General features: G+C 38.2%; 1 protein-coding gene across 8 annotated transcripts in view; it reads right to left on the bottom strand.

The window, feature by feature from the left end:
- Positions 1 to 27759, bottom strand: part of COL19A1 (collagen type XIX alpha 1 chain) — a 189847-nt gene that overhangs the window by 66868 nt on the left and 95220 nt on the right. For all 8 annotated transcript variants that reach the window (XM_030490407.1, XM_030490405.1, XM_030490403.1 and 5 more), the window contains 4 exons: positions 27465 to 27518; positions 26722 to 26757; positions 14031 to 14084; positions 864 to 917 (listed from right to left, as the gene is read on the bottom strand). In XM_030490407.1, coding sequence (XP_030346267.1) covers positions 864 to 917; positions 14031 to 14084; positions 26722 to 26757; positions 27465 to 27518 — 198 coding nt within the window. The remainder of the gene's footprint in view (positions 1 to 863; positions 918 to 14030; positions 14085 to 26721; positions 26758 to 27464; positions 27519 to 27759) is intronic.

The raw sequence follows: 27759 nt of genomic DNA on the forward strand, positions 1-27759 counted from the left end.
GCATAAACTGCTATCCTTTACCTATTTCAGATCAGCAGAAAAAGGAATTATTAAGTCCTTGTTTAATATTAAGAATGTAAAGCAGCAACAGTTTACTTAATCCACAAACAGCCAGCTGTTTTGTATTCGTGCACAACAGCATTTTTATAATACGATATATAGGGAATTTTACAAATATGACCAAGTCTTCCTCTACCAAAGAAAGGCTGTGCTCATTCTAGACTAACACACGTCCACGCCTGACTTCAAATTTGAAATCATGTATCTCTTACAGGAAAAAAAAATAAAATTAAATCCCAAACCTCTTGGATCTGAGCTAAACCCTTTAGTTCTTCATATTACAAATCCTTTCACAGAGTCACGTACTTCTTAATCTTTTTAATTCTTCAGTAAACTCATTTGAACTACAGCTGAGTGCTCATTCCAGTGCTGAGTATAATCCTCCCCACCATTCAGACAGTTGGCACATGCTTCACACAGTCCTTCATCTTTCAAATTACCCCTCTGAGACAGAAATTATCCCATCTTTTACAGAGCATCACGCATTTTGCAAAGTGAATGAATGCACAGTATTCACATTTAGCATACATGGCCAGTCTTTTTTTGAATGCCAGACAATTTCTGCTTCCTCCACTGAAGTCCGCATCTTGCTCTTTCTCTCCTGTATAGTCCCTCATATTTGCGGACCCAATCCTTTTATCTTTGTTGCATCAAAAGGCTAGCAACAGTAGCTGTTTAATACAGCAGAGTACAAATGGATTAATTGTTTTCAACCACAACTATGATCAGGTAACCTGCCATAAAAATGCTAACAAATTCCAGGATAGACTGAAAATTTCCCATTCCCATTGCTAGTTACTCACAGGAGGTCCTGGTGGTCCCGGTTTTCCTGGGGGGCCTGGTTTGCCACGTCTTCCCTGGAAACAAAAAAGAACAGACATATATAAATGCTATGGCTAATGACTGATTTAGAATAAGAATTCTGCCTAAGAAAAGATATATTGCCTTGCTTTGCAAAAAATTCAAAACCTATCCAAAATGAACACTCTGTATCAGTCACTGCAAGTACTTTTAGAATTGTTTATAATAATTATGACAAACTATATTTGCATCACTGGAACATTTACTGTCACATTTTAAAAATATGTCTCAAATGTGAGTGCACAGTGATAGGGCTATAAACTGAGCATCTCGATGAGGTGTAAAGAAATTACATTTTATCTGAATACACCACAGCTTGGGGTGTTAAACTGTGTTGCAGTAGTCACCCTGACATACACAGTAAATACATATGTGCAATATAACTCACTTATACACCTTCTTCTCCAGCATATGATAACAAGCAGAAAAATCAGAGATTTATTTGCAAAAACAATTCACCTTCTTTGTGCAATTACTACCATCTGTGTATATAATGCACATGCAAAATCATGTGCATTAAAAATTAAGGTCCATAAAAGTCTACTTAAGTTAATGGGAAACTTTCCACTCAGATTCTAAAACCATGTAACTATTAAAAATTTTTAGTACAGAGCTCGACTGAACAACTGCTGTTTTCACATATGCTTTTTTTTAGCAAGATCAACATAAAAATGGAAGTAATTTACAGTAATTTACATCTTTATTACCGAGCTGATATCTGATGCACATTTTTTAGAAACAACAGCTGAGAACAACTAATATCTAGGTGAGATGGCAAAAAAAAAAAGTATATCCATTAAGACTAAATTTTTCCCTTGCATATGGCAAATGTAAATTAACAAAAAGCATTATGGGGATGTCCTGGTGAAAACTTGGCTTAAGAAGTTAAAAAATGAAAATGCTTGCTGACAGCTCACAATTAGCACATAGGGGTATTTCTGTAAGCTATGGTCCCTCCTGCTAAGCCTCCTTCTGTGTTTTATTAAATGGCGATCTCAGACAAACTACAGAAGTAATCTAAGGAACAGAAAGCGAAATCTCAGCTTCCCTCTTTACAGGTGAGAGCCTAGATCTGTAGGAAATCACTCTAACACTGCCTTTCACTAATCTTGATCTGTGCTGGGGGGAAAACATGATGACAATAAGGGTAGAAAATCCCTCTTCTTCCCACCCTGCAGCTCACCAGGGTGGTGAGCTTGCATATACTTCTAGGTGTCTTGCATATACTTCTAGGTGTCTTGCATAGACACTAGGGACTCTCCTGAGAAGCAGGATTTGGAGCCCTTCAAGTTGAAGAACTGAACAGGGGTTGTGGGGATGTGTTTCATTCACTAGGCTGTGCCACATAACATCTACACTGCCACCATGGTTGTATGAAGGTCCTCAGTCAGTTAGTGTGTTTTAAAGGCAGCATGAAAAAAAACCACTACCTCAGCATATTTGGAGTGACAAATTCCTGGGTCTTAACTAGCTGAGACATATATTACGTGCTGAGCTGTTTAATCCCACCAGTACTCGCACATGCAGGGCTGTAACTAGGGCAGTTTAGGGTAAATTTTCAGAACCAACATATGGTCCTAGGTGCCTACATTGGGCTCAAGGCTATACTGCTCCTTACCACTCAGCCCCAGCATGTCCTCTGCTGTGGTGGTAACACTGTCCACACAGCCCTGCAATGAGCCCAAGCTGGGAATCCATCTGGGGTAAGGATAGCCCACAAAAAAGGAGAGTTGTTTCTGACTTTGATCAGTTCATTGATGCAATTCACTGGGCAACCAAGTAGATTGACAGAGGGCACGGTACTGGAAAAAGCACATGTGCACAAGAAAAGGGGGCTGTTGTTAGCTAGATCTAGACTTTCGGACTGATCTCTACTTCAGAAATAGAGATGGAAATTAGTATTTCCTGACCTTTTCGAAAAACAGTACACTTAGTATGAAAAACCAGATCGAGAAGTAATGATGTAACTAGTAAATAAACATAAATTGTTTCATACTTTTAAAATAGCCCATCTGAGTTATAATGATCTACACTGTTGACTTCTTGAAGCACCTTCCTTTTCCTGTTTGGACTTATTTAAAGTATCCTGAGGATGACACTTAAAATCTCAGCAGTCTAAACAAAGTATCAAGGAAGTGTCAGGGGGAAGAAGGCAGGGCTTTGACTGGCAGACACAACTGTGAACGAGGTGTTAATTACACAGGAAAACATGGAATATGCTGGGAAGGCAATTTTATCTCTATTTACAAGATGAGATAAATGTGATTTATAACATGTTACAAAGCCAAAACTTGACAAATTTTCTGAGAAATCAGTTCAAAAAAAAAAAAAAAGAAAAAAAATCAGGGGTAGTTATTTTTCTCTTTCATTTATGAATTACCAGAACTCCTACCAGGTGAAACACAGAAGAAACACTTGCCTACCTTTTATCCAATGATTATATTATTGGTCATTATACTGTGTGTTATGCGTAAAGAAAACCTGTAGAACAATCATACAGATTGGCATGAAGCATCAGCTTTTTCTAGAGTAACAACAGTCCTTTTTTTTTTTTTCCCCTACAAGTACCCTTCTAAACTGATATTTTAATTTTAAGGCAGAAATACGTAAAAGGCCATTACCTTTCAGCAATGCCTTTCAGATACAGAGATTTAAATGTTTGGGATAGACACAACTCCACCTACTTGCCAGCACTCGTGCTTACGACTTCCTGGCAACAGTATGAAAAAAATTAAAATATATACTATAGTAAGGGTGTAAGTAAAGTAGTTTATGTTTTGGTTAGGATAAACAACACAATTAGAAGAATGTTTCTGATAAGCCCATTTTGGCCTTGCCTTGAGCAGACCATGAACCAGACTGTGACTAAATATTTACAGTTTGATTCTGAGTCTTCCTTCTGGCAAGAAAGAAGTGAAAACATCTCTGTGTCCTCTCTGGTTCATAGAGTGGGCTTAGCAGAGAGCCACAGTTCCCACCTCAAGCAGGTCTTGGCAGCCCCACGAGAGCTGTACTCGCTGTTGTACAGCTGTCTCTGGGGAGGCAGCTGGCACAGGAGGCCCATTACCTTTACTTAGTTGAGTTCACTGAGCAAATATTGAGGCTATTAAAGCACTTCTAGGCATTACATACTTCCTTTAACTAAATAAAAAATGCAATATCATTTTCACGAACTTAAAAAAGACAGGTGGTGTCAACAAGTTGTCTAATGCTACTTAGAATAATAACTAAAGAAAACCAAACCAGTTGCTGGTTATTTCCTTTGTGGTGCATACATTTTATTTTTTTTGGGGGCGTAATGTGATAAGAAGTTGTCTAAATGTTACTAATATTGACCCCTTGACTCATGAAATGCCTGCCCTTAACAAATTCGGACAGTCGGCTACTTTCCTCTTTTCCATAGGACAAACTTCACACAATACACACACAAATGGCTCCACAACTGCTTGGTTAGGGGCAAAAAGGACAAAATATTAAAAATAAAATAAATGAGATTATATGCTTCAGCAAACCCCAGCCAAGTGCCTAGCTGAAGTGCACGGTCAACTGCACTCTTTGTTACTCTCTTCCTTTACCCTTTCTGTTAATCAAAATGACTTGATAAGCTTTGCTTTACATAAGATTGAAAGCTGTTCAGAAGAGAGGCTCTGTGCAACCTCCCATAAGCTTGTGCTCTGAATCTGGCTGCTAGCCCTGGGCACTGCTGCAGGTCCAACATACAATGCAAGAATTCAGTCTACATTGTAACCCTCCACTGTATCATGTTGCATGCCTCTATTTGCATATCTCTAACTACAGAAGAGTAAGATCGCTAATCCCAATGTCTAAAAATAAGACCTGGATTATTTCAGGATAAAAATCAAGCAGAGTTATGTAGGGATGCTGACCTGATTTATGGAATCAGTAATTTAAAGAACCCACACTTGAATATGAAGGGAAAAGTTCTTAGAATAAGCCTGTGTGAATTTTCAAGGGGAACTGCTCATTAGCAGTTCCTCAAACACATCATAACATTTCAAACCAGGAACTAGTTCTAGAGGAAGTAGGAAGCTGGGCTTTAAAGTCTTAACTACTGTAGTTATTATGCAAGATGAATGAGGCTTATGTAACTCCTTTGCCAAGCTAAACTAAGACTCTCTTGAATAATCCTCAAAAGCAAACTGACAAAGGGACAGATACACCTGGAGAAGGTGGCAGGTGAAAAGTAAAGATCCCCATCTTAGAGGGCCCAACCCACAGACACCCCACCAACCCCTTGGGCACGTAAACACACCATGTGAGTGGAGCTCTGGGCAGTTAAAAGACAGTTTCTCCAGGTGACCAAAGTTGCCACCAAGCAGCCAGATAAGTCCCAGTGCCTATGCTAATTCAGAGCACAGAAAAGAGGTGTTCCTTTGTCTCAGTTCTCCAAGCTGATATGCCTAGTTAATATAAACTTCCCAGTATTCCTTCTCCATCTGTAGTCGCAACCCAGTGCTCCTCACAGTTCACCTGAAACTTGCAGAGCTCCAACCAACTCAGAGGAAACCCAGCCCAAAGCTGGTGACAGTCCTTTGCTCCGTGTTTTACCAGAAAAACCTTGCCAGACTGCCACTTTAGGGGAATGAAGGCAGACGCCACACGGTGCTATCAGTCAGAAAGTCAGTTGAAGAGCTATCCGGAAGCCGAAGATCATAATTAATCACAAAAATCAGAGCAATCACCCATCCAACCCAGTTACTCAACAGTGCACATCTACTGATTTGTTGTGGGACAGGAGAATGTTCTCCAGGATCCCAACCAGTTATTTTATAGATCACAAAGTGAAAATTACAAATCTACAACAAATGCACAGCCTGAATACAAAGTCCTTACTTTCTATCATGTATTTAGCCAAAAACTTGGCAATTTTTAGAGAGCTTTGACATTTAAGCACCTGACTGTACAACAGCTGTTAACAAGAATTTTGTCATTAACTTTTGTAGTGTCACAATTGCACAAGTTTGGGGTTTTTTAATCCTTAGTAACCCTATAGTTTGAACATTCTCTTTCTTAAATTGGAAATCTATATTGCAGTCAATGACATCATCTTAACTTCAGTAATACAGCATTAAGACTTGAATGCAGAATTCCTTCTTCAATCCTATTAACCTTGGCCTTGAGGATGTATTACGGTAACCAGTGCATTACAAATTAACCTCTGTATTACATGTTAAACCTGAATAAAGTCACAGGAAATAAGGCCAGAAGGCAAGAAATTAAGCTGTTTGCAGAAAACAAGTGAAAATCTGTCCCTCATATCCCTCTAAGGCCTTTCACAGAAACACGGCTCACAAGAAGAATCGAGCATCAAGACCCTAATCCCCTGTTTTGGAAAAAAAGTCACTAGGGAGCTCCTAGCTAATGCAGAAGCATTCCTGCACTCAAATTACCTTTCCAATTTTAGGAATGATTTTCAATAAGCTCTAGTTTCTTCATTTTGGTATTAATAAAACGCTAAAAGGGAGCACCTAGCCAGACTATATAATATTACACAAATGCATTTAACAAACATAAAAAAAAGTTCTTATAACAGGCATAACAGTACCAAGTAGTCAAACGCCACAGCCTAATTTGCCAACAAATCCCTATACAAAAGCCATCACAATTTTTTAAGTATATTCACAGAAGTGCATTTTGAATTAAAAATCGCTTGTGGACTTTTTTCAACTATATTTAGATATTTTTATAACGAATACCTTAATTTTTAATGATGAGAAATTTCACATTCTCTCATTTGCTACACCTTTTACTAAAGGACATTAAAAAAAAAATACTGATAATAGAGTATTTGGAAGGTAACCTGAAAATTCTAAATGAGATCTTAAAAGTGAAATAATTTCTGCTATTCCGTAAAAAGTTAAGATTGCAATTTCTTCAGTGGAAAATAATAAATCAAAAAATGATGCAACTCTTTTCCAATTGACAAATCTGTCTTCAACATTCTAAATTACACCCTTTTTCATCCCAAAGAGGGGGAAAAATAATTATTTTTTTTTAAGCTGCAACCTACCTTACTGGTTATCTACTTTGCTTTTAAGGTAGAAACATTCTGGAGAAAACCTGAAAATTATCTCCCTCTTCTACATTCCGCATTTTTAGACTATTAAATACCTGAGTGAAGGAACATACAGCATTCCATCTTGAAGATAAAATCTGAAGCTTTACGTACTTAAAAATAACTTACATCAAAGTCAGGAAGGACTGAGAAGATTAAAAGAGATTCCAAAACTCCAGAGCTGTAGCTGTGAAAAATACTGTTTGCACTGTGTCAGGAGCCTGACCTACTGTGCAGTAATTATCATGGCTCTGTAAAGCTTGTTTTACAATTGGTTGAGTACCACATTTACTCACTGAACTTGAAAACAAATTATGTCAAAAAAATATTTAATTCTATAAACCAGATAAATGCAATCTGAATCTAAATTAATTTTGATGTCACTCTAAGTAATTATGTTAAAAAAAAAATCTAACAGCTCCCTGCCCCTTCATTTACTTTGGAAGAATTTCCACTGTGTCATAATAATTTTATTCATGCTTGATTAAAAAACTTACAACATCAGAGAGTAACTGATCATTAACATGAGGCAAATATTGCAATTTCACAAGGTCCCTCCAAACAGGTAATTTTAGTGAAATCAATGCTGAAACACCAGATATAATAACCCAAAACTCTCAGTTTTATGATGTGTTTAATGTATTACTAAGATAATGCTAAAATAACTTCCTCTTAAGTGAAGTATTTGGTATTATAAACACAACAATTGGAAATAAGGAAGTTATTTCAAAAATATTTACTTCAAGACACCTGCAATCTCCCAAGGAATACAGAGCTAAGAATATTGCTGTGGTATCGTAGAAAGATTTGTAAATGTTTGAACTGAATTCATCACTGGAACCAGGGAAACCACCACAGTGGAGAATCAGTCTGTTTAAACACATACAAAACATAAAAACCCCCCATCCTATTAATCCATAAAATGAAGCTGTTGGCAGCTATGCTGAGAATAAGCTAGAGCTGCCTAAATAAAAATCACAAAATCATCTTGGTTGGAAGTGACCACTTGAGAACATCTAGCACAATCCCCCTCCTTAAGCAGGATCAATTGTCCAGGATTGTGTCTACTTGACTTCTGAGTATCTCCAGAGATGGTGACTCCACAACCTCTCTGGGCAACCGGTATCAGTATTTGACCACTTCCACAATAAAGACGTGTTTTCTTTTGTTCAGATAGAATTTCCTGGTTTTTCATTTGTTCCCATTGCCTCCTGTCCTGTCACTGGCTACTAGTGAGAAGAATTTGGCTCTCTCTTCATTCCCTCACATCAGGTATCCATACACACTGATAAGATCTGCCCTGAGTCTTCTCTTCTCCAGGCTGAAGAGTCCCAGCTCCCAGCCTCTCCTTTTATGAAAGATGCTGTAGTCCCTTTAATACACTTTGTGATCCTGTGCTAGATCCACGTCAGTAAGTCCATGTCTTTCTTGACCTGGTCTTACCAGTGCTGCTCAAAGGGGAAGGATATCTCCCTGACCTGCTAGCAATGCTCTTCCAAATTTATCCCAGGATATTGTTGGCCTTTTTTTGCCATGAGGGTGCATTGCTGGCTCATGGTCTGCTTGTTGTCCAGCAGGTTCTTGTCCACAAAGCTTCTTCCTAGACAGCTTTCTTCTAGCGTATACTGATACCTGGGGTTATTCCTCCCTACATGCAGAATTTTGCATTTTCCCTTGTTGAACTTCATGTGATTCCTCCTGCCCCATTTCTCTGCTACTTTCTGCCCCATTTGTTAGGTAATTAATAAAGATGCTGGACAGTACTGGCTCTGGTATTGAGCCCTGGGGTACACCACTGGTGATTTGTCTCCAGCTGGAATTTGTGTCACTAATTACAAGCCTCTGGGTCCAGTTGTTCAGCTGGTTTCCAATCCACCTCACTGTCCACTTATCTAAGTTGTACTTTGTCAGCTTGTCTATGAAGCTGACAAGACAAAGTTATGGGAGAATGTCAAAGGCTTTGCTGAAGTTGAGGTCAACAACCTCCACTGCTCACCTTTCATCCACCAAGCTAGTGACCTCATTGTAGAAGGCACTGTAGATGGTCAAGCATAATTTCCCCTTCATAAATCCATGCAGACAATCCCAACCACCTTCTTGTCCTGCATGTGTTTGGAAACGGTTTCCAGGAGGATTTCCTCTATCACATACCCAGGGATTGAGGTGAGGCTGACTGATGTGTGGTTCCCTAGATCTTCCTTCTTGAAAAGACAAGTGATCTTTGCTCTCTTCCAGTCTTCAGGAACTTCTCCCAGTTACAATGACCATTCAAAGATAATCAAGAGTGGCCTTGCAGTGACATCAGCCACTTCCCTCTGCACTTCTGGATACAACCAGAAGCGATGTATGGGGCCATCAGGCCCCATAGACTTACAGAGCTGTGTCCTCCATCTGAAGCTGCCTGGGTGCAAGAGTCCAACAGCAAACATCTACTTCAGTAGTGCCTGGATCCTCTGCTTTGTGACCATGACCTTTTAGGATGCATATGCTGGACAGAGAAAATTTGCTGGCCTCTTCTTTGTGCCCTTCTGCATAGACTCCTGTGCAGCCTCCTGCACAACCTCCTGCACATCTACTGGCTGCTTCTGTTATTGCTGTACAAACTGCTGCATCATTTGGCTGTTATATAGTCCTCTTCCTGGCATGGGCTAAAAGGGTGCTCAACCCTCCCTAATCAGGGGTCAGCTAGAACAAAGGCTGCACATACGTGTTGATCAAGGACAGCTGACAGAGTTCATCAGAAGCTGCTTATTAAGCTACCTTTACTTTAGCCTTACCTGGAAGCAGCAGGTACTCTCAGTTTCCTCAGGTTTCCCAGAGAAGTGCCCAAATCCCAGAAAAAATCCCAGAAGCTCAAGAAGGTATCAAGACAACCTCAGAGAAGCAGAAACTGCTGCACAAACTGCTATGTATGCTAGCTGCATGCTGGGCCTAGCTCTTCTATAGACCAACTGAGAATGAAAAATGACTGTTTCTAGATTTCACAGTATTGGTGTCCAACAAAGTTGCTTTGATGCTTCACATTAAAAGAACTTTCTGAATTCACTGAAATATTATATTAAAAATAATTTTCAGAAAAAATAGTATTCACAAAAAATGCATCAACTTCAGGGAAAATCCCTGCTACAAAGATATCTAAGTGAAATTAAGCATTAGTTTTTAAAATCTTTGAAATTATATTTTGGAAATATAAATTTCACTTCATTGCATAGTAAAGGTAGCGTCTGGAAAAATCCAGGCAGTCTGTAATTCTAAGTAGTAGGAATTTTTAAGATAGTATAGCAACATGACAAGATTATTTGAAGACTTTAGAAAATTCTTGACATGGGGAGCTGAAGGACCTTAGTTGAATAGTCTCAAAAATAGATGTAATTGTGATTTGATTAGAGAGAAAAAACTTTAAATATTTCTTTAATGTAAAGCAGATATTAAGAAAAAAAATGTTTGTTGGAGGCTTAAGCTACGTGCCCAAGTGTAAAATAAAAACCACATTTCAAAATGTGGGATTGATGACACTGGAAGGAAGAAATCAAGGAGACTTGTGAAGTCTCAGTTGTTGATGTCTTTCAGGTGGAAACTGTACTTCTGTGAAAGACACATTTAAGTGCAGGAATACTGAGAAAAATAATGAAGCCCTGCATAATGCAGGGAGCCAGGAAGATGGTGTAGTTGTCCACTGTGGTTTAAATTCCATGCAATGCTAGGCGAGCACCCAATCTTCCTATTTTTTGTTGGTCTGTAATATTTGGCCAGGGACTTTTCTGACTAACATCGACTTACGTTCTGAAGCTCCTGTCATTCTAAGCACTGGTGTAATGGTATCAAGTTGCTGCAGCAGTAACATGCTGCTTTGAATGCCTGAAGCCAGCAACAGGGACACTGAAAAATTCCATACGAACATAGTGGCCACAGAATGGGCTAACATCTCTCATGCAGGAATGCGGAAAAGAGAATGAGTCCCAGTGATCAGAACTAAAACCAAAGGCTCTTATGTAGCAAGGTCTCACATCTAACAAACCATTTAACTAAAACTAAAAAATTATACAAAATCACTAATGGTAGACCAGGGAGAAACACTGGCCTTTTGTAAGAGCAGCAAAGATTTCAGGACTCCTTGCACCCACAGGAAAACACAATGTTGGCTAACACATGAGAGGAAGTGGTTGCCATGTCAAAAGGAGAACCATAACGGCAGTATCTGCTCAAACAAAATTTAACTAATTTTACTCAAGGCATTGTCATAACAAAGATGACCTTTAAATGAGTGCTGTATATGTCTTCAGATTGGTTGAAGAATCAGTTTACTGTGTGGTCTCTGGATATGGCCAGATTATCATGTAGCTATCATTTCTTCTGCCATGTAATGTCCACAGTGTATTTATTGGACAACAAACAATGATCCCCCCTTACTCTTGAAGTAAATAACCCAGAGCCACCATCTAATTCAGTGATACTGTAAATTTGTGCTTGTACAACAATTTCACATACATGCCAGTAAGTACTTTAAGGTTAGCATAACTTTGAACTAAAAATCTACAGTCCCATTTATCTTTATGTTCATTATAATTATACAATGAAATATAATTCTACTTGCCCTATTTCCCTAACAATTATTATATGTATTTTTGCTATGTAATTTTTGAATCAAATTATTCCTGTGAACTCTAGCATTAGCCTTCTCTGAGTTTTTAACAATATCAACATTAACTCTGTTAATTTTCCTCAGTTCGTTATATCTTGCTTTAATGTGTGTTGAGATGTCTCTAACTCACACACTTACTGATTCTCCTCTCAACTCTTTATTAATCTAAGCCTAATTTTCAAAGGAGTTGAACACTTAAAAATGCTCCTGAGGTAAGTGGGAATTAAAACTTTATATAACAAAATACAATGTGAATGGAAAGTTTTCAAACCATTCATGTTCTCGAAATGTGGCGTCCAACTTGAACAGATACTTTTAAATGTTTTGGAATGTTTTTGGTTGTTTTTTATTTGTTTGTTTGTTTTTTCCTAACATGTTTTAGTTCCAATCTGCAAAATGGACACAAGATCACTTTTAGGTCTGAACAATATATTGAAGAAAAATTATCAGTTAGTTACACACTCAATATTATGCTTTAATCTTCAAAAGGCAGTCCATGACAAAACCAATAACTTCACAATATCGTGAAAGATTTGGAGGATCTGCTGGAAGTAGAACAGAGGAACATGACATCTATAATTAAATAAAAAGGAATATTTAATAGCCATTACATGTGCACCGTCCTGTCTGTCATTAAACAGAGCAGAGATCTTGTTACAAACAGCATGTTATTGTGTAATTAAATGTATTGGAAAAGCAAATGCACATGGGAGCTCAATTAAGATTGCAAACTATGTTATTACTGCTTTGGTGGGAGTGGCCAGTAGAAAGAGTATTGTTTTGAGCATCTCACTGGTAGAAAGATAAAGACAGATGCTGTGGCTTTACAGTCTGCTGTTCCCATTGTTTGGTTCAAGGCAACTGTGTGCATGGCCAAGATTATAAAACAATCAGCACTCCTGATATCTGTTTTTATAGATATTGGAGTGAGACAGCAGTTTAATTTTATGTGTGAATAGGAAATGTCCATGATGAATATATCAATCTCTAATTCCCACTAAAAAATGGAAGAAAAAAAATGTTCCATATTTATTTATCCACTATTAAATACAATAGTGTGTTAACTCTGTATCTTTGCCTCAAAAATTCAGAATTTCAAAGAGCGAGGCCTCTAAAACACAGCCATATTTGTAACTGTTCCTAAAGGAGAACTAATAAACTGTGCTTCAGCAGATTACTCCACAGAAAAACACTCTTAATATATGCTTAAACTGGATATTCACAGCTTTTCAGTACCCTGGACATTTAATTGTGTAACAGTAAGAGTCATAGTAATTATAAAATCCTTAATGACATGTATTATGCTATTAAATATGCTTTAATAGCATATTCACCACATAACATTTTATTCTCTGTTACTACATAGAGTTTTTCTGAATGGGTTTTTAATCCTTACTGTGAAACCTAAATAACGTCAGCTTTCAAATTTTCATGTTCAACTTAAGTGACATTTAGTACCATTTTTAGAACTTTAAAACCAGCATAAAACATAGCTTTGGGTTCTACACCATTACTTATTCAACTGGCCTTTAATAAGTCACTGTAGTTGACTAAGATCAACGATACTAAATCCACTTCAGACAACTGAACTGAGACAGTAAATAACAAGATGCCTAAAACCCCCAACTATTGAAGGACCCAACTTCAAAACCACAAACTGGGCACAATTTAATTAATAAAAATACTGAAATGTTTGAGTCTGAAAATCTTCCCAATCTTTTAGGAGCAGACTAGTTTATAAACTCACAAAACTGAATTATTTCTTGTGATACCACAAATCTAATTATCTGTTCTACTGAACTATCAAATTCAATAAGTCAGGAAAACCAAAAACATAACACAGAGAAACCAGTCAGTCAGTTACTTGATTATATTAAAACTCTGAATAACCAAGGTTTCTTTCATGTCTTGGGCACAATCTCCCTCCCTGATACCTCTCTTCTTTGTATATATATATATGTTGGGCTCTGACACTTGCATAACAGCATGTACAACAAAACTTGGGTCACTAGTACTGGTTACTGTCAGTATTTTAGATAATTACCTGAAATTAGTATTTTTATATATTTTAGCTATGGTAAGGTATGGCCTATCCCCACAATAAAACGAAAGATTCTGAGCAATTTTAACACTCTTTCACTTAACATTACAGCAGAAACATGTTGCACAAATGACAATATCTCCATCTGTGCTGCCAGTCACTAAAACATTTTAGATGGCTGAAAGTGTTAAATCTCCTTCAACTGAAGAGAAACATCAAATGTCAAAGCTCAGTTTGTTGTCAGCATGCTTCATACTCAGCTGCTACCTTCCCATTTTTTATTAGTGCTTAGAAAGAAGTCACACATCGAGGCCAGTTATCACACTCACCAGTTGTTCAAGTTTACTCACCCTTTGGCCTTCTTTGCCAGGTGGACCTTGGGGACCCTCTAGTCCTGGCAAACCCTGAAAATACAAACATAAAATAAATATAACATTCAGTGTTATTTTCATCCTCCATTATTATATAAAAGTAAGACTAAGTGAAAGAGCCAGATATCAAGACAAAGCATTTATTTCTAATAATAAAAATTGGTTATTCATCATAACTTCTTTCAGGATAATGTTCTATTCAGGTGTGAGAAAAAGTGCAAACAATAATTATTACCCACATTCCTCCACATAAAGGTTGAATCATTTGGAAAAGCTAAGTCAGCACTACTGAAGCATAGCCATATTTAATTACAGTGTTATACAAAAAGTGATTTATTTTGTTAAGTTAGGATGCCATAAGCGGAGGAAAGAAAAAAAAAAAGAAAAAATAAGTTCCATAAATGAATGACATCTTACTCTACAATTCAAATTCAAATATAGCTACTGAAGGGGGAGGGGAAGGGAAGGGAAGGGAGGGAAAGGGGACTAAATATAGCAGAAGGCCTTATGCTCACTGTATTGTAAGAACCAGCCCTGGCCTGCTTCCTCTGTGTGCCTGGCTCTGCTTTTCCAAACCCTTCAGAGCCACTTCTCTCTCGCCCTCTCCCCCGACCAGGCACAGGAGCTTTGGGTGTTTTGAACATATCCTTGACTTATCAACCTTCCTTCTGAACTCAGTGCAAGGATCTGCCTTTGCTGACTGAATCACAGTCAGTTTCTGATGCTTTGGGGCTTTAATTTTATATCTGATCAATGCAGATATAATCATAAAGCCTTCAGATAAACTCACAGCTCTGTACTTAGAACAGTGCCCCCCTTTGCTTTATGAGTCACCTTGGAACACATTTTTTTTTTTAAATTACTTCGAGGAAGCTATCAAATTTCCATTATAGCAACAAGAAATATGAAATGAGTTTCAATGTGATCAGGAAAAAGCACTGCAGAGTTCTAGTTTGTATAATTAAAAACCAAAAGTTTTGAATGTAATATTGCATTTTCTTACAGGGTATCACAAAATTAAAGAACTTAGTTTATTTAAGAGTTTGAAATATTAAAATATTAAATTCTTAACCATTTAAATTGCTCAGACTCAGGTATTGTTTTAGCTTGAGTTATGTCTTTGGTCAAATTCTCAACTCCTTATTTAGAATCAATTACATGTATTTATTGCCCCAACAAGGGTAAACTGAGGCCCCTTGAGAATCATGTTTTTAAGAAGTGTCCGGATTTCCAGAAATCAGTCTAAAAAGTTTATTTATGATCTCTAATTCCCAAGATAAACTTAAGAAGTAAGTGGGCATGCCGAAGCTGCTACCTCGTGTATCTTAAGTGATGTTTGAAGTCAGACTTCATTCTAATCAACTTAAATCTTAAATAAAGGTAGCCAGTCCAAGAGTTTTTCTATTCTTATCAATTCTCCACTTTTGAAAGTGAAGATAGAAGAGGATCTCAGACAGTATTTAGAATTATAGAATCGTAGAATGGTTTGGGTTGGAAGCAACCTTAAAGCTCACATAGTTCCAAACCACCTGCCATAGGCCAGGACACCTTCCACTAGACCTGGTTGCTCCAAGCCCCTGTGTCCAACCTGGCCCTGAACACTGCCAGGGACAGCGCAGCCACAGCTTCTCTGGGCAACCCGTGCCATTGTCTCACCACCCTCACAGTGAAGAAGTTCTTCCTAATATCCCATCTAAATCTCTCCTCTTTCAGCTTAAAGCCATTACCTCTTGTCTTGTCACTACACGCCCTTGTAAAAAGCCCCTCTCCAGACCTCTTGTAGGCACCCTGTATAGGAATATAGGCTATTTCTCCCTTCACTTAAGTTTACACTGTAAACAAGATAAGGTTTAGGATCTTGTACAAAACTGACGTGCACCATTTCCATATTTCCCCAAAAGTTTATGGAACTAGAATATGCATGACAAGGATTTGTCCAACAAATAAATCACGGTAAGTTGATTACATTGCAGTTGTGTAGCTTATACATGCACAAACCCATGATGCAGTATGTGAATGTGACCTCTGCAAACCTTCTCTACTTTTTCCTCGAGGTAGTTTGGAACTTGCAGAGAAATCTGTCTGTCCAATTGTTAGTAATATTCTACCTTTGTAGAGAAATTCTGGGAATTCAGGAAGAGGTGGAGTTTTGTTTTGTTAATATTTCATTCTTGGTGACAACTTTATGCAAGCGAATGAGATGAAAACCTATAACATCTGTTTTATGGAGGAGGAAATACTTAGCCTCACATATCTGTACAATACAGCTCCAAAGGGACAAGAATTACACAAGAATGTAACTGCACAATAATGATAATTAATAGCCAACATTTCTGTCCAAGACCTACTTTTTATTCTTTTTCTTCTCTCTACAATATTATTGTCAAGAAAAAGAAACGAGATAAGCAGGTTTATCTTCGAGGAAAGGGAGGAGAGCAGCTTACAATTGGTAACTAGGCAGGGAGGACTACCCGGCTTCCCAGGAGCCACATCCTGACATTGAAACTGAGGTAAAAGTTCACACTAACTTCAGTGGGATCTTCAGTTTAAAAAGTGATAGGACAACATGGCCATGTTAACTAACACGGCTATAAAACCGTAACAGTCTGGCAGCAGTAATGACTTAGCAATGCTATCCCTGTTCAGCATTCACTAAATGAGATCCTGAAAAAACAACTGAAGAAGAAACCTGCAGGAGAAATGAAAAATAAAACTTCTCTACAGTGAAATCTATCTAAAGGGACAAATGAAACATTCCCTGCTGAATTCCTGTAAAACTGGGCAATGAATGTAACAGTTTAGTACGTATTTGTAGGAAGGCAGACAAAGTGTCTACTAAGACTTATTCCTGTAAGCTCTGGAGATTTCCCTTTGGAGATAAAACATGACTCTTGACTACTTCAAACCTTGGATGGCACAGTGGGTAGACAAAGCCCACCAAAGGAGCCCACCACTGCAGACAGAAAATGACAGAATACAGACTGAATACATAGATGTGGCCTCATGGGATATACCATGAATTGTGTTGAAAGCATTTATGTCAGAAGGCAAACTACTTTACACATACCATTTCCACAAGTAAACAACATCCAAAGCAATTAAAATGATTAACTGTGTCACCCTGATGGTCTTGCACTAGTAAGAGAATGCTTCTGGTGACGAGCAAAAGGAGGTGCAGGAACAGCACAAGTGAGAGATCAGAACAGCCTATTCCTGTGGCATCAGACTGGCAGGAAAATATAACGTATCCTTATAGATGGCCTAATATGCATGGGATTTTCCTGGCTCTGCCAGGCTACCTTTCAGGCTGGAAGGTGGTACCCCCTTCTACCTACTTCATGTAGAAGCTAATTAAAATAACATACGCAATCTTGAGGTCTTGTACCTGTCATGGACCGGGCAAACCCTTGGAATGATGTGCCTGAAGGAACCTGAGGAACATTAAGCAGAAATGTCTCAAACATTACCATGTAGCTTGCGCGGGGGAAATGTCAGTAAGCTGGAGAGGGGCTCAGGTGCATCTGAAACTTGGAAAATCTGTTATGATGAGTGAGGATGACTACGAAAAGAGACAAAACATGATGCACAGGCAGGCATAAGAGGATTGTGCAACATCCTGAAGCTAAGAGCCGAAACTTGTGAATTCCTTTATAAGAGGCAAGATGCTGGTTGTGAAGCTAGATAAAGAAAAACAAGCATGCTATGAAGCACATGCTGACAGATATTTAAACAAAATATCATAAAAACTTAACAGTAAGCTTTAGTTGAGGGAATACAGTAAAAATGACAGACTTAAAAAATGCTAGAGTAGAATTAAGCGAGCTTTTAAAAGAACTTGCATGTCATTGAAAATATCTGTAGGAATTAACATTTTAATACTTAACCATTACTATTTTTTCCAAGTATCAAAAGCTAATAAGAATTATTAAAGTTGAGATGGTACAGGAAAAATGTGTTCAGAAGTGATAGAAAAGTCAGCAAACAGTTCAGCCAGTGAAGCTGTTTTAAGTTTCATAAGCTATCAATTTAAGGTGTATTAGCTGGCATGTAGCTATCAGAAGGGCTAAAATCCTGTCATGTGAACCTGCAGCTACAAAAACAGTTTTAAATGCCTGACGCATCCTGCCAAGTATCCACGGAGACATAGTGGAGACTTGGTTCATAAATTTAATAGCTCAGTGTAACTGCCTAAGAACAAATTGAATGAAAGCAAAGTGTTTATTGTGACCTCTTGGTGAATTAAAACTAAACAAAACAAAATCCCAGCTGAAGTGGAAGAGTTGTTATTTGTATTACTTCCACCAGAAGCTTATAGCCCATGCCAAGTAAGCATATTTTTGGTATTCTGAAAGTTGCTTCAAAACATAGCTCTTAGTTTTTGAAGCAGAAGGCTAGACAACTTCCTTAAGTCCTCATAGGTAGTGTTGCTGAAATGGGTTCTGTGTTCTACACACAAAGTACTCTCATCCATTTTTTTCCTCATTATGAATTCCAGCAAACACATGACCTCAGATTTCATGGCATAAATACTACTAGACAGAAAGAAATTTTATGTAGTTCAGTGAGATGAGTAAAGCAGAGACAGAGACAAAGATGAGATTAAGTATGCAGAAACAACCTGTGATAATGTAATAGGTCCTTTTTTAACCATTTGAATACGCAAGCTTTTATAATGATGAAACTTGCTACTTCAAAAAGACCCAGCTATAACAGACACGATTTGGCTAGGCAATTTGAAAACGGTATGTTTATAAACAGAAAGGTATAGCTCTACTGAAACAAAATCAACACTTGAATCTTTTTGCAAGCGAGTAGGTGAGCAATTCCCACTGTAGGGGCTTGACCTAGTTCTTCAACGCACAGTTCTCACCAGGATAAAGAAAAGCTGTCAAACTGATGAATTACACATACAATGATCCTTCTGTAAAATGCACAAGTAGAGCAGCATAGAATCACACAATCAATAGTCAGGCAAAGAGTAACCATGGATTTCCAAATTCCTGACATAACACATAATACTGTGTGATTATGACAAAGAGCTACAGCCTGACTGACTTGAAGAGCATTCCCCAGCCACTCAAATACTGCTGCAGCTGCTCTAATGCAAGGATGTCTCATCAGCCCAGATAGAATGCCTCAAGGTGTGGTTCAATTAGGTCTTAAATTCATCTACTTATCTGGAGGTGTTACTGGAAGACAAGTTCTACTGTGCAGGTCATGACTGTCACTATGATCCTTCTATCCTTTTTTGAGGATATTTTCCTCTTTGGCCTGTTTGGACCATATTGAAGGGAAATAAGTGGCTTCCTCTTGTGTAAGAATGGGCTACTACCCTTGGCATACAAAGCAGCTAAAATATAAATACCTTCCCTGCAGTTAAGATGGCCACAGTGTTGGTTTCCCTGATACCTTCAAGCCAGTTCACTTGCTAAGACTGTCCTCCTGCTCTACCTTGAAGCCCAAACAGGAGGGTGAGGAAGAAAGAGATCTTAAAATATGACTGTGATGGTTTCCTCTTCTTGACTGCCCATCACCAGGCACACAGAAACCCACAGAGCCCGCAGACATACCTCCCTCTTATAAAATTTTGCTAGAATGGGAAAAATGGCACAGGAAAGTCACAGACAGATGACTGATTTCTTGTTGTATTACCACTTCGTGAGGGAAATTAGACTACCACTCATGTCAAATACCGCTACCTTTAGCATTTCCTAACATGACCTGGTCTCATTCACATCCTGACTGACGCAAGTTGAGATGGTAAGCTGAAAGATTTGTACCCCATGTTTGGCCTCTTATTGCTGCTACAATAACCATACTGTTTCGCTTGGGGGTGCAAAGTGGAATAGGCCACAATTTTGCTTTCAAAACTGCTGCCAACCCATTTACTTCTGTGGGAAAGGAAACAGCATTTAGCAGAAGTATCTCAGTCTGCCAGAAAACACGATCAGCTACATTTTCATGATAATTTATTACTGAAGCAAACAGAAAATATGTTCCTCACTGATCTCATTATGCTTTGGGGTTGGTCATTTCTGTAGCTCTCTTGGTAACTTAACTTGAAACCTATTTTGCTTCAGAGACAATCATGTCAAAGGAAGATTAGAAAAGTAATTTCACAGAAGTTCACACTTTATGAACGTAGTACTTTTAATAGACATTGGATTATTTTCTAAGCAAAAGAAGTATCATTTAAAATCCTGAGGAGTAATTTGAAGTGATTCTTTGCATTGATGTCTACTGCATATAGGACTATTCTCAAATCATTCTTCTAATGAAAGACATATAAATCACATTCACACTAATTTAGCAGAGTGAATTTTTGAAAAATAAATTTTCTGTGAGGCTAAGACATCAATCTTCACATGTGCCTTCTGCATCAGTATTACTGCATCAAGAAGATGAAAAACAGACTAAACTGCTGAAACATCTTCTATTTTACTACAAGGGCAATCTTAATAGGATCTGCTAAAGGATACTTAAAAAGCATTTTTTAAAGAAGAGAATATTTGCAAGTTATATTGTGAGAGTTAAAGATCACTATATCTCATGCAAAACAACTGAACAGTCCAGTGTTTTCATGAAATTAATACAACTCCATTAAAACAACTCAAGCAGATAAAATCCTGATTTTTCTTAGGAGGATGTGTAGGAAAAGAATATATTTAGAAGGAAAATATGATGTTCTATCTCTACTTTCTTTAGCTAACTAGAATTGCTCTCCTTTATGTCATTATATTAAAAGAAAGAGAGGATAATATTGAGATGCTTACTAATGTGGGAGGGTGTGTCCCCTTCCTAAGAAATACAAGTTATTCAGATGACATAATTTTTCCACTGTGGGACAAGAAAGGAATCATGTGCAGAAGTCAAGATAAGCAAAACCTGGCACATGATCTTTCAGGAAGAATCATCCAAAATACTGCTGCCCATTACAACAGCAAGAATGCCAGGATACCAAACGCCTCCACTTCAGAGTTCTGTATAAATGCCAAATAATTACACTATGACCAAAGTACTGCATCAAATGAATTTTAGCTTTACATGAATAACTGCTGAAGCTCTGAGGGAAAAGCTGCATAATCTATTGTTAATGTTTGTTTAGGGAGGGGAAAGCCAAAAGTGACGGTGAAGCTTGCCCAGGCCTGAATCTGCCCCTTCCTCCCACAGCCACCTCCAAGCTGCACTTGTGCACCAGCTTCCTTCGGCTCAATTTAACCAGACCTGGGAGCCAATATTCCAACTATCTGCTTAGTAAGCAAGTCTTGGGGACTTCTGTCTGTGACCAACTTAAGCCTCTGCTTCTGCGTAAACACTTGGTGCCATCTGGATGACTATTTTATAACTCCTGAAAGGGATAGGTTCACGGGAACGGACGGACGGGCGCTTGTTTTCCTCAGGAACTAAAAGCAGCATATCGAGTGTCAAGAGGAATAGTTATCATATATTTTACGAGAGATGGCTGCGCTACCTTCCCTCACCTGTCACTCTTCTGACACGGCACGCACAGGCTTAGGCTGGGGATACCAGAGCGGGCAAGCTGCGGAGCCAGCTGTGCCCCTGCAGAAACCAGTCCCCAGCTTCTGCCGCTAAACTCCACATTTTGACAAAACCACGTCACAAAGCAGTACAACCCCTCCTGCTTATTCTCTGAAGGGTTCCTGGCTACCATATTTATCAAGGAACTTAAACTTCTAAAGACTATATGTCTGCATAAAGTGGGCATAATTAGGGAGAAAAGTTCAAACTACATTCCCAGCACGCATTGTAAGACTTGAAAAGTACTAAAGAGCTTTCTAATACTTACAGAGCAATTCAGAAAGAACATACCAGAGAAATTAAAGACAGCATATAGAAAGCATGAGAATCAATCATGACTTTGGACTACTCCCATAAAACTACCACCATAACTGAGGAGACAAAATAAATACATGTATCTTGAATTATGTAGTGTTAACGGAGTCCATGAAAACAGAAAAACTTTGCATTCTTACTAGAAGTGCTTAAATATGAACATATATGTAAAAGTTAATGATCCAAGCCACTAAAATGTATTTATATGAATAATGCATGAATCACACAAACATACTTGGTACTGCTGAAATTACTAATTTCATTAGGATCCTACATAAAGCCTATACATTTTTTTCATACATTTCTTTTGACAGCTTAGCTTATTTTGTGCTACAATGCTGTTCCTTTTTTTCTCTCTAATTCATCATGCAAAAAGATGAAACTCTACTAACAAGACTTCCATACCTGCTTTAAAGAAATGTATAGAAACACATGGGCTGCAATTCTAATCCCATCTCTATTTACCGCAGAAATGTATAGTCAGGCAAACACAAATTCTTCCTGAATTCTCTGACATTGCTGCGAGATGTTTTGCTAAGTGCGCAGGCTTTAGGATTTCAACAGAGATTTTGTGTTAACTGACATCAAACATGAGTATTCACAGCTCACATTTTTCTCAGAGGAATGCGCTTTCTGACCTATGAAATGTCCATTTCAAGCTCATAAAATTATTTTTGCATCTTAAGAACCAGTGGTATTACTTCCCCTGTTTCGCAGTTTGGCATATGCTTATCCACCTGGTAAGTTGTTTCAGCTGCTGGGTATTTATGAATTCTGCCGCACATACTGCCTTCAAGTAGCCCTCATTCCTCACAGAAACTGTAATGGCTATATCTGTCAGTTGAACACTTTTAAAAATACATCTTTTTCCTCCAAGTACCAATAACTTCACTCTCTTCTGCATTTCTTCATGCTGGAGGGCAAAGCGTGCTTACTGTGCTTCTGAGCAGCACAGGATTGATTCCCTACATGTCGGGGATGCCTGAACACTTTTATACAAGGGGTCACAGACACCTCTTAGACTTTCACAGGTACAAATGACAGACAGATGAAAACCCAAAAGTTTCTACTACTTACTTTTACACACATCCATAGATTACCTACAGACAACTCTCCACAGACCAAAGGACCACCAGTCAGCTGTTTGGGAATGACTGCAGTGAAGCAGTCTCAGCCTTTTGCCACTTTCACGTTTTCCATACTGAGGACAGGACCATGGTGCAGGTCTGTGTGTAGGAAGAACGCTCTGGCTCTGCACAACACTGCTGATGCTCTAGTTTATTCTGAGCCAGCACATACGGGAGACCTTCTCCAGCTTATCCCACTGGTGTATGATTTCCATGGAAATGCACAGCAGTAGAAGACCTGCACAGGGCAGCAGAGCTCCGTAATGCCACCATTCCACACCTATATCAATATGCAACTGAACTGGGGCAGAAGGTCGATGACCCAGGCCCAGACATCCAGTCTGAGCAAAACCAAGTCCTTTTCAATACTCTCTCCCTTCCTGCCCAAATGCGTTTTGGACTGAGCTCTAACAGTGTGTCATTATTTTCACTCCTCTTCCCTCCCCATCCCCCAGCATAATTCATTTTGCCTTTTGATAAAAAGAAATAAACCATTTCCACATTAGAAAAACTAAAAATGACTATAAGTGGAGAATAAATTTATGGCATTATTCATGAGTCCCAAATGAATGGAACATTTCAAAACTTTGCTTTAACAGGGTTCATAATGAAACACTGGTGTCAGATTTTGGCTGTAACAGCATGAACAGTCCTGACACAGTAAGTTCTCATTCAGTGACATATGAACCTTGATATTATCTGACCTACTACTTATTCACAGCGAGATACAACATCTTCCTTTCATGATTATGTATCGTAAAGAGTCATGGCCACACAGAAGTCACACAAATAAAACAACTCTGAAGACTGGATTTTCCCCAAGCCACCACCATTCACGTCATTCATCTTTTAGCTCTTGCCAACAGAAATGCATGACTATTTGCAGTGGCAGAGAAAGAAAGCCTTCCTGCTGGGCCATATATTTAGCAGTGTTGTAATCTGTCTTCGAACTGCTAAACCAATTCACACTCACCCTTGTTTCTCAGTCAGCAGCTATGCAAAAAAATGTTTCAGCACATCAGTTAATAACATCCCTCTGAAGACCCGTGTCTGCTTTCCTAAAATGTAAATGTTTCCTTTTGAAAAGCATGAAGACAACCATCAGTCGGTGTACCAACGCAAAGACATCTTGCTGTGCCTGAACCAACTGAACTAAAACATTTGCACAGCATTTCATAATCAAAGAAATGTAATTTTTTGACAGTCCATTTTATGAAAGTGAATCACTTAAGGTACAGAAGGAGTAAGTTCAGTCAATTTGAAAGCAGCTTCAGATTTTTGTTAGCATACTACTCACCTCTGAGCATGATTCTTAGGAAAGCTAAGTGTCCACAACTGCAACTGAAGACAATGAATGCATTGAAAACAGCTCTAACATATCCAGATGCTGCTGTCAGAATGGATGTAGTAATTTTTCCATCATTTACATAAGAAGTGCTCAAAAAACCCTTTCTATGGTCCTAGAGCACACAGAAAAATAGGCCTCCTTAATTCTCTTTCCTGTATCTTCAGAAGTATCCTATTTTTATTTCAATAATCCTTTCAAGGACTGTAAGAATCTATCCAAAGAAAGACCTACTCCAAACCATCTACTGCAGTAACAATCCTACAATGAAGGTTGGAACTAGATGATCTTTAAGGTTCCTTCCAACCCAAACCATTCTGTGATTCTATGATCTGTATCTAGGAAATTAAGATAGCGGATATTTAGATTTCATAATCCAAAACCAAGTACCATAAAACATTGCAACTTAATTCTGAAACCTTAGAGTACAATTTATTTTTACAGTATGGGTCTCTGGTTACACCCCTCAATGATTGCCAAATCTAATGCAGATCCTTGCTTCTACGGTCTTGGAAATGAAGAGAGTGAAAAGACAATGTATAATCATTTACGCTATGAATGATAGTTCTTATGAAGTTTATTTATGATTATATGGGTAACATGAATAGTGTAGAAGTAGTTCATAACACTGAGTCTGGGGGAAGAGCTATTCATGCTGTGGAACTACAGCCTGGGAATTCAGGAGCTTTTGCCTTCCCCACCCCCATTTTTGCCATGCTCTTTTGCACCATTCTCAATTGTTTTTACCCAAATGGACTGTGCTTAATGGGTGGCCTTCTCACTTTGGGTTACGAACAAAATTACTTGGATTCAGACAGAATTATTACTTTTATGAAGCAAAACTTGCCACGGACAGTTTTGGGACATTTGCCTTAAGGCTTTGTACATGCTTGGGGCACAGATCATTGGAAGAAAACTATAAAACATCTCTATGGCACTATGTAGACAGAATACAACTAATTTGCAGGTCAATTCTCTTTTCTGGTACACAATCATGTACCAGATCCTCACAAAGAAACCGACAGATCCATCCTCAAGAAGTCTTTCCTTGAAGACAAAAGACAACTAATCACCATGGCTGGCCTCACATATTCTTTTCTGCAGGTAAATTACAGGAAAGGGAATAAATGAATTAGTAACCAAAGTTGCAACTTCCTGAGTCTGACAAACAGACTTTCTCTATAAAGAAAGAAAAGAAGATACCTGCCTGCTTATTTTCCTCTGAGAATTGTAGAAACCAAAAACCACCTTAAGTTACTGACATATTGTTCTTCATAAGAATCTAGTAGGTGATTTTCCATCATTATAACATTACATTTCTTTTCACTTTTTAGTGTGTGTTTGTTATGTATATCTGATCTTTCTGTAAGACATAAAGATTGTATAGATGTCGAGACCACGATACAACTTTGCAAGTGTTTGAAAGAACAAACTGAACAATTTTCTATTCTGTGTGAAAAGAATTTTACAACCTCTTTTTCTGGATAGACAATGCTTCATACTGAAGCATATGTTATTCTCAAATATAATCAGACATGCCTGTGCCAGTAAGTGGAGAGACCAGGAGCAGGGGCATCTACTGGTTAGGCTGTGTGTCAGCTCAGCTACTCAGGGGATGCACATTGTATAGTTCTCAGTACCAGACCATGACCATGATCATGATCAGCCAGAGAGGGTAACAAGATGGTGGTGTTTATGTTTGTGGGAGTGCTGAGTGTGTCCATCTGTGTTGACCTGTGTGGCCAGATCTGTCTGTACGTGTTGTATGTGTGTTTGTGTGCCTGTTGGGCAGGCACGCTCAGCCTCACTACCAGCTGGACATGAGGGGAAGGAGCTGCAGCAGTCTCACATCTATCTGGCTGCTGGATGCGTTATCTTAACTTTGTGAGAATAGGTCCTGTGTGTCAAATTGAAAATATGCATTCTACGTATATAATACCGTGTCACATTGCACTTATAACTAAGTACTTGATAAAATAAACTGACAATAGAATATTAAAAAAAGCTTTTACTGAAAAATATTTTTCCCCAAAAATACCAAGGGAAATCTTTCACCTTAACCAGTCCATACTAACTATACAGAATAAAAAAAAAAAACAAAAACCCAAACCAATATTCCTGTTAGCATTCGTGGGAAACAAGATGTTTTAAATAGATACTGATTTTCTTCACAAAATTCCCTTTTCCCTGCTTCACAATTCATAAAGAAAATGCAGAAGCATTATAAAGAGAGAGACTTGTCTCTTAAATTTAGTAATGAAAGTATTTACATTGCAAATAAGCTAAAACCAGCAACATTGCTTAATGATTTTCTTTTTCCTGTTTTTGTTTTATGTGTACTTACATTCAAGGCAGTTGGTCCTGGAGGTCCTGCATCTCCCTAGTTAAAACAGTAACTAGTAAATAAATCAGCAATCTTTTTAGTTATACATATTTAAACCTCTGGGCATTTTAGAAGATATGCACCACTGCAGAAGCAAATTCAGTATAATCATCAAACATGCTCTCATTATGAAAATATATACATAAAGCAATATTGTTTTTTAGTAATGGCATAGATGGACACAGTTCACCACAGGTTAAATGAGGAAAAAAATGGCAGGCCTCTGCATAAATGAATCACAGCTTACTGCCCTGGACACTTACAGAAAGGAATCCTTCAAAACATGTTTGCATATGTTAAGTTGCAAGTTACAGCTTACATGCACAAGGTGGCCATGAAGCCAGTGTGACAGCTCACGTATGTAAAGACACCTAACTGCATAAAACATTCACAGAATTAAATTGTCAAGGTATGGTTTATGCTGTGAGACATTCAGGTTCAGCCCATGGGAGCAAATCAGAGCACCCAGAGAGCAATTCAGAACACTGAATTTGGACTCCTGCTCTGAATTCCTTTCAAAATTTGCCATGATAAAGAATACTTGTCTTCCATATTTACAGTTAGTCTGTATTCATATTCTTCAATCCTTAACCCTTGCGACACAAATGGCAGCAGTGGGTGTTTGTCACACGTAGTTAAGGCAATGTATTCAATAACATAATGCACACTCACATGTACATGCAACTTTACAGACAAAAAAGTACCTTTTCTCCTTTAGCTCCAGCCACACCAGGACCACCAGGATCACCTTTTAGTCCCTGGGCAAAGAAGAAAAACGTGTGTTTGTTGCCATCTGTGGAAAGCATTGGACAAAATCCTGTACTGCTGTGAATTAGTGTATGTTAATCAACTAAGCCTTAAAATGTTATCACATTATTAGTAGTACTATCTTATAATTCTTTATTTTCATTATTTTGTGAACAGACAAACATCTATCAAAGACTGCATGTGTCTTCAACACGTAATTAAACATACAAAGCCAAACTATCTATTTGACTG

The sequence above is a fragment of the Strigops habroptila genome, chromosome 6, assembly GCF_004027225.2.
Source record: "Strigops habroptila isolate Jane chromosome 6, bStrHab1.2.pri, whole genome shotgun sequence".
NCBI lineage: Eukaryota > Metazoa > Chordata > Aves > Psittaciformes > Psittacidae > Strigops > Strigops habroptila.